The sequence below is a fragment of the Cydia fagiglandana genome, chromosome 8 (assembly GCF_963556715.1).
Source record: "Cydia fagiglandana chromosome 8, ilCydFagi1.1, whole genome shotgun sequence".
In the NCBI taxonomy this organism is placed as follows: Eukaryota; Metazoa; Arthropoda; class Insecta; order Lepidoptera; family Tortricidae; genus Cydia; species Cydia fagiglandana.
In genome coordinates, this window is record NC_085939.1 from 2,374,472 (window position 1) to 2,388,762 (window position 14,291).

General features: G+C 40.2%; 1 protein-coding gene across 3 annotated transcripts in view; it reads right to left on the minus strand.

Moving 5' to 3' along the window:
- LOC134666419 (teneurin-a) overlaps positions 1-11,350 on the minus strand; it is a 65,408-nt gene extending 54,058 nt beyond the window's left edge. For 2 of the 3 annotated variants that reach the window (XM_063523556.1, XM_063523554.1), the window contains exons 1-2: positions 11,017-11,350; positions 3,441-3,760 (exon numbers count right to left, since the gene is read on the minus strand). In XM_063523556.1, coding sequence (XP_063379626.1) covers positions 3,441-3,568 — 128 coding nt within the window. In that variant the 5' untranslated portion in view covers positions 3,569-3,760; positions 11,017-11,350. The remainder of the gene's footprint in view (positions 1-3,440; positions 3,761-11,016) is intronic. The other variant, XM_063523555.1, reaches the window with a different exon arrangement.
- Between the last annotated feature and the right edge of the window lie 2,941 nt (positions 11,351-14,291).

Consider the following 14,291-nt stretch of genomic DNA (forward strand, 5'->3'; position numbering starts at 1 on the left):
TATGAAGGGAACGGAGCGGTTTGCGTTCGGAGCGATCGACTAAACGCTATTAACTAAGTTGCAGGTTTGTGTTGGACTTTGATGGGTGTGTGTTTGCACTGCCCGGGCTGTATGGAAATCATTTTCTTACTTAGCCAAACTTGCTGGCTCCACACGCGATCAAATATTTACCGCTGGAACTCTTGCGCGGCGCGGAACGTGTCTCTGCAGACATATCACGCATTTACTCCTCATTTTAATATTTACAGTCATTAAGTTTTTCATATTTATTTTATATTCATTAGCTACTTATAACGGTACTTTCCTATGCTATGTTAATTTTGCTACGTAGAATACATTATTACATGTCAATCCACCTATTAGTTTAACATTAGTTATTCTATGGTTCTACTAAACCCATGAATATTTAATTCAAGTTATTTAAGACTTTTAATTAATTACGTCGCTAGCTTAATTTACATAAAGTTAATTATAATTACGTGCTTTGTTCTGAATATTTTAGCGCAAAAGTATAATAAGCAGCTCTCAGTTGTTTTGCGAGAGCGTAATCTGTATAGCATTAAAACAGAGAGGTCTTTTCACTGTGGAGCATGACCGCTGGATTAAACAACAAACAAAACAATACCTGTCTGAGAGGCTCACGATTGAGATTGAAAAGTTGTGGCGGGAGTATGGACAAAGGGACTGCAAGATTACAACTTGAACAAGTTCATAATTATTTTGTATCCTTTGATGTCGGCTGCCGTTTTTGTTCTGCGCATTAATACAGTTCCGGTTTTGGTTGACCTATCGAAAGCTTAACAACGTCGGCAGTATCTGTTTCTAATTATGAAGATACGTTGCTATAGATGTTCAAAAGGGTAAGCTAAACTTTTGGACAGTACTCCGTACCTGGTGGAGTGTGGGTGAAGTGAACGCGGAGCGCGAGGGGCGCCCGGCGATGCTATCTGCCCGCCATTGTTGCGTGCACTTAACCGTCATATAGCTTTGCCTTGCTTCGTTGTATTCTAGCCTTGTTAACACATTGTAAAGAAAATTACATTCCGTATCTGCTTACCACAACCGTGGCGTTAAAAAGTATTTCCGTTATCGATTATCGTTCTACCATGTCGAAAAGCTTACGTTAATATTTGTTGTGCGTTTGATGAATACGATTATCAAATAATTATAGTGTTCTCGTGCGTTAACGGCAAGGTCTTCGATACGCTACGGTGTTTATCCTCTATAAGATCAGATGCGGTACGGTAACATCATTAACTGTTTATGTATTTACTCGAAAAAGTAAAAATCAGGCCATAGAATCCTTACGAAAAATGTTGTATAAAAATATGTTATTTCGGTTATACTCTACTAAGGTCATATCTTCAAATAATCTCAATATGACCGTCGTAAAAGACAATCGTCAATATCAATGAGAAAAAAATGTTATTTTTTGGCTTAATGTAACGATATGAACATTATGTTAACATGTTGCAATATTAATAGTTGGGATTCACCCTTGGATCTGTCGAAATTAAGCAGGATAGCAATTGGGGTGTCGCAGATGGCAGTAACTGCGCTCGAAGCTGCGCTGGAACGTATGGAATATACGTGGAAGAATAATGATATATGAAGGAATACATGTAGACAAAATTAGTGACGCACGATGAACCTTGCTTTAACCTGATACGATCCTGTTCACCGTAATTTCTAATTTTAGGCAACCACATATTGTATTGCATATTGAATTCCTTATCCTTAGAATGAAATTTATTCGAAACGAGATTGCTTACTGCGAGAACTTCGATCGAAACCCCCAAAGGATACCCCGAATAAGAGCCGTTGAATTAGTTTTGTGTGGTACCGTACTTTAATAATGTTCTGTGGTCTTCAGAGGTTTCTGGGAGTTCTTGCCATGTTTACGTTGTAGTGCGATATAATATGAAATAGATGTTTTCTGGCTTCAGGCTCTTTATTATTACTTTGAAGAGGGAACGAGCCGGGGGGCGGCGCTGCTGGGGCGGGCAAGGTAAACAAGTGCCGTCAACTGATTCTAGTATAGCTGATGGTCTATTATATTGAATATTTTCCCCATAACATTTAATGACTTCCGTTTTATTGCAGTACTTTTTTATTGTTTATGTTAAAAGTTCTAAGATTCCTTTACAAAAAGTATCTTTATTCTAATTAGACTATCGCAATAGTCAATATCTAATTCTAATTGGAACCATTTCTTTGTGGTAGTTTGCATTCTATTGTTTGCTGTAAAACATGTTATATATCATTATTTGTAGCCTTACGTGTCCCACTGCTGTGGGCTAAGGCTTCCTCCCAATTTCTCCACAGATCTATTTCCAATGTTGTGTCTGGCCAATCCTTCAAAAAGGAGTCTAAATGGTTCATCCCGCCATCGCCGGCGGGATATGCCAAATCCCCGATTTGAGTTTTCGGGTAGCGATTTTGCCCCACAACTCATTCGGCATGTAACTTGTAACAACTTCATAATATATTTAATTTCATTAACGAGTCTACCGCGATTAAATTTCATTATTTTACCTTTAATCCGACGTTTCGAAGTAAAGTGTTATATGTACCTAAACAAAGAATGCTGAAATTGAAAATTTTACTGAAGACGGCTGTCGCCTATTCAAGTAGTGTTATAGTTGGATATACTTTGGTAATAGAGTAACTTGAAAAGCCAACATGCGTAGGTAGAAGCTGGGATCAGAAGACGTTGGTTAATCATGGAACATGGAGCTTACCTGTTAGTTGTTAGTCGACGTCTCATGACAGGTTACGGTACGCAACAACACCACAGGATTCCAATACGTTAATGGCTAACGAAATGAATCATAAGAAGGGAAGGAGTCAGTTAAAAAACAAAACTCACTGAATAATCAGTCCCTAGTTTTAGAATGTAGTAACTCTGAGGAGCGATATGTTACAAGCACATCTAATTTATTTGTTACATTCTTCGGGCTACTTGCGCTATCCATAGCCGCTAACTCGGGGCTAACCGGTTAAACCCGGAGTTACCAGTACAATTTAACCCTGCAACTGGCCCTTAGTGAGTTTTGGTTGTTAACCATACCTTAATAGCTTCTGTAATGTGGATTTTGAAATGATGGCAAAAATTTAAGTAACCTTCAATGGCAAAAGTTTACCGGATTTGACCACTCGTATTAGTACAGAGGTCTTGCTTTGCGTAGCTGAGAGATGAGAGAATCAAGCTGCAGCTGGAGAAATCACCTGTACCGCCTTTAATTAGGCACCTTTAAAAAAAATTACAGAAGAAGATGGTATAAACATTATGATAAGAAAGTTTGTAGAGTTCTTCGAGCGTTTTCAATAGCTGCTGGCCGATTTCCTTGGAAAAATACATGCAATCATCAAATACCGGAATATGTTACCGATGTTGCACAACGCAGTTTGTAGGGCAAGGGTCCGTGGCGGTGACTTACCTAGGGTCTACGAAGGGCTCTGCGTAGATGTTGCGCACGGGCTGCCGGCGCGGCAGCGGCGGCGGCACCGGGCTGAAGCCCTCCATCATATCCTCCCTCTCGCTGTACTTCAGCGATTTCATCGTCATCTTGACGTTTGGAATGCGTCTTTTCACTTCACAATCCCATCATTTCCATCTCACTTGTAATACGTCCGCTTTTATCACTTACATCGCTGTTAACACTGATGTCAAATCGTTCGTCGACATCGGAAAACTAAATCACTTAACGTCGAAACATTTTCATTAGCACTTTATTTATTTGTTGTTTCCTGGCAGATCCTAGAACACCGGGTTTGTTGTTTAGTTTATCGGACTAGTTAAGGGCGAGAGGCGGTCGAGGCGACCTCGTTCGCCGGGCGCATACGGCTGACTGCCGCCCGCGACCCTTGTCTCGGCTCACACTCAAGCTTTTGTCGTTTTTTGCGCCCGCGTCGAGGTGCCATAGAAAAAGCTCGCCATGTTAATAGACTATAGAAAAAAAGTGCCATACGAAAGACGAGGGATCACGGTGCAACGGACCTGACGTAACTGAATAAAACTAGATCCGATCCGCCCATGTTCAACATGATGCGGTTAAATTTTTCATTTTAATTTCGGAGATTTGTCCATTGTGTTGAGTGTGAATAAAAGCAGCTTTTTCTATCGCAGACAAGGGTGCCCTTTGAGTGTGGCCGCGTTGCAAAAAATAGATACTACCTATTATAAAATTTATACTTAACGTATTATAAATTATAACAAAGTACAATAGAAATTTGATCCACGCTATTCTGTCTCTAAAAAGCTTCTCAACAGTTGCAGATTAGTTTTTACTGCGTTCTTTATAAATTCTTCATTTTATGTTGCGCGATCATTTAAATACATATAACTAGGTATATACCCAAAGCAATCTGCTCAGTGGTAAAATTCACGTGGATTTGTGTGAAACAATGACAATCCAATTTAATATTACCATTTTAAACAATTGCACAACACAACCCAACACAAGTCGATTGAGAGGTTGGATTAAGGAAAGGAAATGTACCATTCGAATCGATAGCCCCTATTATCGGCCGGGCCGAGCCAGGGCTCGCTCGACTGAATTACAGTCAATAATAAAATGGCAGCGACCGCGAGGGCGAGCTCGTCTGAATAATTAATACTCAATGAATTTATCTATTTACGCGAAGATCTCCGTGATGCAACCCGCGATTCTACGAGACTAATAACTTCCGGTCTGTAGGTAATTCTGAGTGGCAAATAGGGCGGTAGATTATTTTCAGCACGCTTTTATTTTTATGTTTTGCGTAGGAGAAGTATTGTATGGGCCCGATTTTGAAATCTATTAGATATCTTTTAGACATCACCAAGATACGATCTTCAAATTTGACATTTGCGCGATTCTGGAGATACTCTTGAACGATTTCCACAGGATATGACTTAGAGGTCCAATTCACATCTAATAGATATATTACTCTCTCTAACGTAACAGTGACATTGGTTGTCCGAATTGCGCTGCAAAAGAGAACTAGTTGATATCTAAACTATAACGTATCTAAGAATGGATCTAGTACGTGTCGTCTCTTGTGAATATCTTGAAGTTCGAATACGGCAGTATGTCTACTAGAATGATGGATGATACTACTATCGCTTCCCTTTCACAAAAATTTTATGTAAAAATAAGTGTGCCGTTTCTGAAATTCCAGCTAAGTAGATACTTTAGCCGTAATAGCGCTTTGTACCTTTTCTGTGTTTTCGTAACAAAGGCCGGAGCATCTCAAATGACGTCACACAATATGTGCTCGTGGTTCTAAATGCCGTGCCTGCAGCGTCAGTGCAGCGTCCCCTACGGCGGGCGGCTGGTTGATCTCAGCGCTTTGCATGTCAAACAATTGCCCTCGCACCGCACCGCACCGCACTCTATAGTCTATACCCGCGACGACCGAGGCGTGCACCCTTTAGCGTATTTGTTCTCTAAATTTGTTTGTTTTACAAACTCTTTAACCCCAGCTCAAACTTTATTTATAACCCTCTTAAATGCATTACGCATGATTTATATAATGTTTATTAATTTAGTCGCACCATTTCCCGTGTGAGTTTGGCTCGTGACCATCAAATTCACACAAAAACTGATTCTTGAAAAGTATTGCGGATATAGAAAGGGCCGCGGTAAAATTATGTAAAAACCTGTCCTATGGGCCTGAATTATCCCACAAGGATAGAAATAAGAATATAAAAGAGGCTTAGAGTTTTCCTTGAGGCTTATTGAAGAAGCTACGAAAGCGAGATTTACATACATACATACATACGAGTACATGTAGGCAAACATGCCTGCTGCCGAAGAGTCTCCGAGTACTGTATAATAAATTGATTTAAGCGCTCCTGACAGCTTTAAGTGTGTTTTGACAAACATTGGGGAATTTAAAGCCCCGGTGACAAAACTTTGTTTCGGGCCTTTCCGCTCCGGCGGATGCCTATTGAAGGGCATAAATTCGTTGCTGAACTGAATTTACTACCAAATTTAGTTTTTCAGCATTATTCAAGGATTCAAGGACGTAGGTAACAAGATAAATTGACTTCCGATTTCGGAATTTACGTAATAAAATAAGTTAAGCTGGCGAAACTGCCAGATTCGAAATATATCCCAGGTAATAATATCAACTAGCATTTCTAATATTTTACAAGCTTGGTACGTTTGTATATTTAATATAACGAGCACTTGCTAGGTCTTTAGGAATCGTAAATTTCGCTATAAATTGCTAAGTGGGCGATTTACATCGGAAACTATAAAAGGAGAAGACATTAATCATTCTAATAAAATTGAATGGAACTGTAAAATATCTTCGTAGGTACGTATTGCAAATTCCCGCGAGTGTAGTACTATTGCAAACGGGGAAGGATCAGCGGCGCTTTAGCCGCGTCGAAGAATGCATTCAGAACATGAATTCACTTTAAATATACCTATTATACATGGTGTCGTATAGGCTACAAAACGATTTCATAATTTTGCACATTCATTGGGCATCTCGGAGAAAGCCTGATACAAGTTATTTTCTGATTTCAATTGATCCGTTTGATTTATTGTAGAGTATACGTGATCAATAATAAACTTTTGCAGTTGCGGGGCTTATGCAATAGCTACCGGTGCATATAAGGCAAGTAGGAAGCTCGCGCATCGCAACCGATCGTTTTCCCATGGCGCACCGGCTGAGTGATGTATTCCTGAGAGGATTGATGTATGGTGAGGCTAGTTCTTGTACTTGAACTTGTATTAGTTACGCCCGACTCGGAGTAAATAACATACTGCATTGCTGTTCAATAGCGCGTAGTTCGTCTATGTATGTGTATTGCATATTGCAATGTATTGAGACCAGTAGCGGTAGCGGCAACGGCTATACAATGGATTGATTATTCGTCAGATTAGCTCTATTAAAGCTGCATCTTAGTTATGTCAAGACAATGTACACATTGAATTATAACATTGGTAATTAACGCGGCGCTCCTTTTAATGTGAAGAGAATTGTGATCCAGTATAAGAAAGTAGGTAGGTACCTATATAGTTGTAGGTCACTACATACGAGTACGTCTCTATGTGGCTAATTCCGTCAAAGGGACTATTCCGTCCACTAGCGTTTTTCTCGAACAGCAAACAACAAGTTCAACAAGCAAACAATTTCGTCGACAATGCAGCGATTGTTTTTAGTTTCAGCAATCAAAAGGTAGAGTCGAATTTACGACCTTTTGGAATACGGTTCAATCACTCTGCCAACGTGAGATATCATCTGAGCTACCGTACCTTACCAGAAGCGTGCGAATTTTTCTATTCTTTTCTTTGTAGATACGCCTCAGGGAGGGGCATAGCGACATCTACCTTAACGGCACCGGAGTCTAAAGTTAAGTATTATTAAGAATTCACCAGTAACGATGTGCTAACCCATACTAAGCAGATACGTCTACGTCTACAAGCGATTCTACTATATACTAATTTTTAAACTAAAGTACTTAAACATGAAAAATTCTCCGTTTCGGGCAAGACTTGAACTTTTAGAACATAATTTAAAAAAAAATACATTAAGTAGCTTGATACAAAAATAGTTTATACACGTTCTAGAATACTTACAATAGTTAAATACCGCCGGGGCGCTAGTTCGTTGGAACCATATTCAATGTTCGTCTCTACCCAGATATATTTCGACATCCGTCAACCGGCTGTGCCACAAAAACTAAACTATTTTAATTGGCGTAAGTTGGAGAATCTACGAACAAAAAAATGTGTGAATGAATCAGTTCACATCACAGTTTGACATCTGTGAGTGCTACATGGTTAATTTATATTTAAACTTTCTGCGAGTTGCTCATAAACTCTTAATGTAAGTAGGTATAGCGACAGTCGGCGGGTTTGTTATTTCTAATGACTAATATCACGCTTGGAGAGCAAGCTTTAATTACAGCTTCCCAGTTTTAAGGTCGAGAACAAACACGCACGAGATATGAAGAAATTTGGTTTAATTATCGCTATCTTGGCTCATATATGTACTTATTCGTTTATCTCTTGTGTTAGCAAGCCTAGGCAGTGCGCGGTGTGATGGTGTGTCGGCACGTGAGCATGTGTGCATGTGGAGCACGTCTCATAAGATAAAAGACGATATTGATTCCGTGACGAGCCGAGCCGGGCTGTGGGAAACGATTCCTGTCCGTTTAATAGATGCCCCGAGGAAAAGACTGCTTCAACGCTCTTTGTTCAACCATCAGTATTCTTGCCCTAGCGGTAAAACGATTAATGTTCGCAACTAATAAAGGTTCTTTTGACCGTGAAACTTTGATATTTAGTAACGAAATTTGCACTGAACATATTATTGAGTTTCCAAGTGTAATTAACGAGTTGCGGGTACCGAGCACTTTATTCCCAGTTTAGTGACGCGGACGGTAGGCTGCTGCGGCCGCAGGACTTGCCACATTCTCGTCGGGTAATTACGCACGCCACGTCTCGTTCCCAAGCTCAACTATAACATTTTATGCCTCATTTTGTTGTGTATGATTTGCTGTGCAGACAATTAATTATCGTGGGAGGAATGCGGCGGATTCAATCAATTCAGTGAACTGTCGATGGCTCTGTTTAACTGTCTGCTCGTAGATTGTTTAAAACTGTATTTATGTAGATCTGTTATAAGAGTGATAACAATGTTGGTGATTTGTGTCTTTGAAAACAAAATTGGAGTGAAAAGAGATCAAAGCGCGGATAAGCGGTGATTAGATCTGACAGACGCGGCCGGAGTTGTTTTGAGAGCCGCGAGTCTACTTCGAGTCGTTCAAAACAAATGCTGTCTTCGCGAAACACCCGGAGATAAAAGCGCCGGCTAGTTGCTTTTTTATTTTCTACTTTTTCTCGACGCGCTGCCTTTCTGAGAGTTTTTAACGGTTAATTTGTCATTAGCCCTGCATCTGTCAGCGACGAGCGTTTCGTGGCCCGTACGTAAAATTAATTGCAGTGTCGTTTTCTAAGGAAAAATCCAATTTTGCGAATTATTATGTACTTTTATTTTTCTCTTCTTGTAATATTTGTGTATAAAAACTGTAGGCTTATTAACTGTAATTATATATGTCTACTGTAGGTAGAGATAGCTACGAGTTAAGCATGCGAAAGGAAAAATCTTGAAATTTGAGTTTACTTTAAAGTTTCATGGCAGATATCTAAGTTCTGATAGGAATGACTAGGTAGGTAGTTAAATTATTGACTCCGAGGAGCGTAAATAAAAGCGACAAAAGAAAATCAATGTTTAAGCGGCCGGTAATGGCACCGCGGCGTCATTAATGATTATAATGGGCAGGGAATTGTTTCTAGTGCGTAATGGCGGGAAGGTAGGGCGGGCCCGGAAATTGTCCTCTTGTCGGCCCGCAGCCGCATTAGCCCAGGACATTAGGCCACGCGGCGCCCGACACGGCACGACTATGTGTGCGTGGCGTATCATTTGTGACGCGACACGTGACACGGAGGTGAAGCCTCCGAGACGGGATCTAATGTAAAACGGACAATGAGTCAACAAAATTATGATGGATTCCACGCGTGTGAACTAAGCGGGCTGTGTCGTTGGGGCTCGGCGAGCCATTAGTGCGATCGACGAATTTTGAAGCAATTTAGTTTGAGCACATAATTGCGAGAACAAGTCGAACCTAATTGATGGCCGGGGTCCGAGTTCAAGTTGCCGTTAGCGACTTTATCGCGCGGACAGGTTCTCGCTGTAATAGGTACTAGTCGTCGTGGGACTCGAGTCAATATGGCAGGTTGATTTTATTGCATTGCTAATCGTGTTTTATTTATCTCGGCGAAGATAATGTTGTTATGCGCCTTCATTATCCTGTACATATTCATGCAGAAACAGCCATGTGATATTATGGTATGACACACACGCTGTCTGTTTTGAGCAAAACAATTAGAATCCATCAGAAATGGCAAAAACTGGCTTTATTACCAGTATAGTTCGCCAATTATAAATGTAGGTACATATTTATTAATTAAAAACCTATTCCCAGGCATGGGCACTTTCAGATAATTGTATGGATATTATTTGTATTGAATTAATTAAGTATATGTGAATATTTGAGTAGGATCATAATATTGAACTAGATAAGTACAGCAAATGCTCGTAGGTACTTAATTCACCTGTAAATATTTGTAGCGCACTAAAAAATCATCAGTCGCGCTCTCTTTCCATACAAGTACACCCTAACTGTCAGATATCTGTTGCTTAAGGAATGCAAATCGATTATTTATTAATAACCGCGGTTTCGGTTAAAAACCGATTATTTCCATACAAAAAATAACCGATTTGCATTCCCTACTGTTGCTACAATTGAAAATGCCTCATGGTGCCATAATTAAGTTGTTTAAAGTTATTTACCATTCATAAACTGTTCAATTTTGGAGGTAGGTATGCAAAGATCGACCCGTTTTTGCGAAACCCGTTGTTATACTACTGAGGGTGCCTGTACATCTTTTTCAATTTATGATCTGCTATATACCTACCTACTACCTATAATAGCGCCGTCAGAAGATATCGGGTATATAATGTCACCAATTAAAACTGCAATTAAACTCACCCATGGATGTAAATTCCATATTCAATTAATAAAATCGTCCGGTCGAAATGCTATAAATTTAAATAATAATTTATAGGTATTTCATTCTAAAATAAATTAACAACATCGCCTCCAATCAACACTCGATTGCCTTGTAATTGGTCCCATAAAGATAACTCACCATTCACAAGATAATAATGAATCGGTGATGACATGAATATGGAATCAAATGCATCCAACTCACGGTCGCAGCCATTAAATAATGATAGCAAAAGTTTGTTCCGTCAACAACTCACGCGCGTGATATATGACGGGCCCGTAACTCACAGTTTACACTCCCCATGTAATTTGACTACAGTGAAAGCACATTTTAAGGAAACAATAAACACCAAAAACAATAAAGAACAAATTAAAGTCAGACACAGAAGCGGTGGGTCGGTATATTGCGTCGTTTAGAAAAATATTGCTGGGTATCACGCCACCGAGGGCCGGGGTCGAAGCTACCTGCCAGTGCATGTGGTATCGTGTGGCGTTCGGGCCGTCAAGTCTTCAGATCGCGAGGCGCGTTAGATTTATGAGGGCGGAGGTCAGATTTGCGGGTCTGTGACGGTATCGGTCAGTGACCGCTGAGCGCACGGAGCGCACCTCGCCGCTGGAGGCGTCGTGAGGAATGACCGCGCGAGTACGAGGCGGCACGGAACACGCGCGGACCGGGCGCCCTCCGCAGGCGGTTTGATGCCCTCCGCGCGACGCCGATGCGCGCGCAATCTACGCGACAGGATAATGCCGCCCTAACCCATGTCGAGCTATCGAGTTACGAGTATCCACCATCCACATTCACCGTCAAGCTTAACTCTATCAGCTTCCCCGAAAGACGTACGAAAGCTTCTTTAGTATTTACTTGAAATTAAATTAAACCGCCGTTTTATTCTAGAAACTTTAACAAATTTTTACAACGTTTTTCAAAGCGATATATTTAGTTACTTGGTAATGCAAGATCATCTTACCTGTGTTGTTAATTAATAATAACTTTAATTTAGAGATTGTAGATAAATCTTAATCGACAAATGACATCCCTAAACGGATTATGATTGGAGCATGCGTGGTAGCAGGGTTGAGGGTAGCAGCGGGCGGCGGGCGGGCGGGGTAGGGTCGTGTCACCCGCGGCGGCGCGACGCTACGCCGACGTGATCTTGACACGACGTATGCACGTTGCGGGACGCTGCCACGCCGCTCCACTGACGGCTCAAGGGTGCAAGTGGAATTACAGCTGATCTCATTAAAACTACACTACTACGACAACGTCGCTGCATACTAAACTGTATGCAACGAACGAAAGATCGGGGGAAAATAATAGGGAAAACGATTGGCTTTACTCTATTGCTTTGTAATTTTTTAAATGTTAAACGCTGTTCTTAAGTTTCAGTCAGATTCGGTTCAAGAAAGGTAAATTTTACTTACCTTAAACTAGCCAACCTTGCCCGCTTTTTGCAGATTTCCTAAAACATAAATCTATGAACGTTTTTTCTTGCCTACTGCATCCAATGTGATACTAGATATAATTGTATTAGCATAAAGGATTAATAAATCATCATTTATCCCACCTTTTTTGGCGATTTCGATGAAGGGATATCTCGAAGTTATCTCGAGTTTTAGCCAACATAGCCCACATCGATTTCGTATGGAAATACAACTCGTTGCATGTTGCATAGACAGTGAAACAAGGATGACCTCAAGAATCTCAAGATAAAGGGTAACAGTACCGTTCCCTTTAAACATGCTAGGGTTAACTATGTAAACTTCTGTACAAAATGGTTGAGAAATGTTACCTACCTATATGTATTTACTCTTTTTCATACATGTAGCATTTCAAAAGATTTTGTCACTCAACACACTCAAGAAGGCTCAGACAACGGTATTTATAATATTTATAAATATACTTAAATCCTATATCGAAAACAGCCATGACTCAGGAACAATTAAATATCTGTTCTGATCACACAAATAAATAACCTTACCGGGATTCGAACCCATTAGTTGAATAGGTACACCAACATTGAATAACAAGTTAGTCATTTAAGCATAAGCAATTACTATTCTAACCAGTTTCCAGGCGCAATGTAATATAATCTAAAGAGTTTAGTAGGTATTGTAGAAACTGTAACTAGAACTAGAATATGACTTCGTACTTTTAATCTCGAAAGCGATGAAGAACTCAGAGAACTCTCCAGCTCGCTACAAGGGCGAGGTACCTTTGCAGAACGGTTCCATGGGATATCTACATGTTCAGTTAGCGAAGCTATTAGCTGAGCATCCCCCATACATATTTATATGTATTAATTTGTGTTAACCTGTATTAATTAACCAGTAATGTTCCTATACGTTTTTCTAATAAATAACACTAGCTAATTTGAGAGTGCACGCCGTTGTATGGGAACCTTACACTTAGTAACTATGAGCTGAAACTTGGCACAGTTGATCCTTAGCTGGTCTTGAGCAGATTCAGAGCTGGCTCCCCATCGAGATTCATCGCTCCTTTAGTGGGGGGGGGGGGGGGGAAGTTGATTAACGAGAAAACGTAGATTTAGCGAGAGTAATTGCAAAAATCCCAAGGGAGGAATGGATTTTTTAAATTAACTATGTCACTAAGTCATATGAACCAAGAAGGTCATATTCTTTAATATTCTTTATTCAGGTAAACACTAAGTACAAGTTTACAGCTCCAGCCAAGGCACTTATACTGTTAATAACTAGACATTGACATATGTTGTCAGTATTATAAAAAAAATATCATATCTACTTCGTATGTAAGTTAAACTATTATTTAAATTCAGAACCACATTTTTTTTGTTCTGATTTGATAACGCTAAAAGACAAAATCAATATTTGAAAGAATCAATATTTATCAAAGGATAGGATAGCTTCAACGTCAACAATCGATTTGATATTTCAAATATGTATGTAATCTGAAAATCTCTCCGCCAGCGTCCCCATATCGTTCCGTAGTTCGAAAGCTTAGCGCCTTACAGCAAAACGAACAAACGGACAACCCAGACGTGTGAATACCATACCAAACTCTTGGCGCGTGACTCTCGTTCACGCGCGATCGACTTCTAGCTATGCTGTCCTATCTCCCGACAATCTTTGAGCATTGTGATCTTCCAACATTCAAATTCCTCGTTACATCAGGTGTTCAACGTGATGACGTGGAGTAAAAAACTTTACCGATGTTTGTTAAACCAGCTTCAGAGTATTAAGTAATTTGTATTGGAAAAAAAGTTGATCGCTTGGCTCGTGATTAAAAGCGTAATTGGAGATTCGAAAGCGTCGCTCGACTAATATTAAAGTAATCATATTGTGGCGTAGTTGGTACGGCTTCGCCGCCGCGCCCTCGCGAGTCGCGGCAAAGGGTTTTGTTTTCTTTATAAACAAGCGCGAAGGTGCTGCTAACGACCCCACGAACAAATACAAAATTCGATCTACTATTACGCATACAAATGGCTCCCTACCGCACCGAGGCGTGAACGCATTGTCTTCGTTTCAATCCGATTGCAGCGAGCCCTCCAACAACCAACTACACTCCAACTGTGTCAATGTCTATTAATTTATTCTAACCTCATCTCCTGGTTTTGACAGGCAAGATCGCATAATGCTGTTAGTTAAGCCCCGTAATCGTTTTGTCTGACATTTGGTGGTACGACATTCTAAAAGAAAATTTATTGAACTATTGAAGCCCTGTAAGCATGCAGACTTAAAA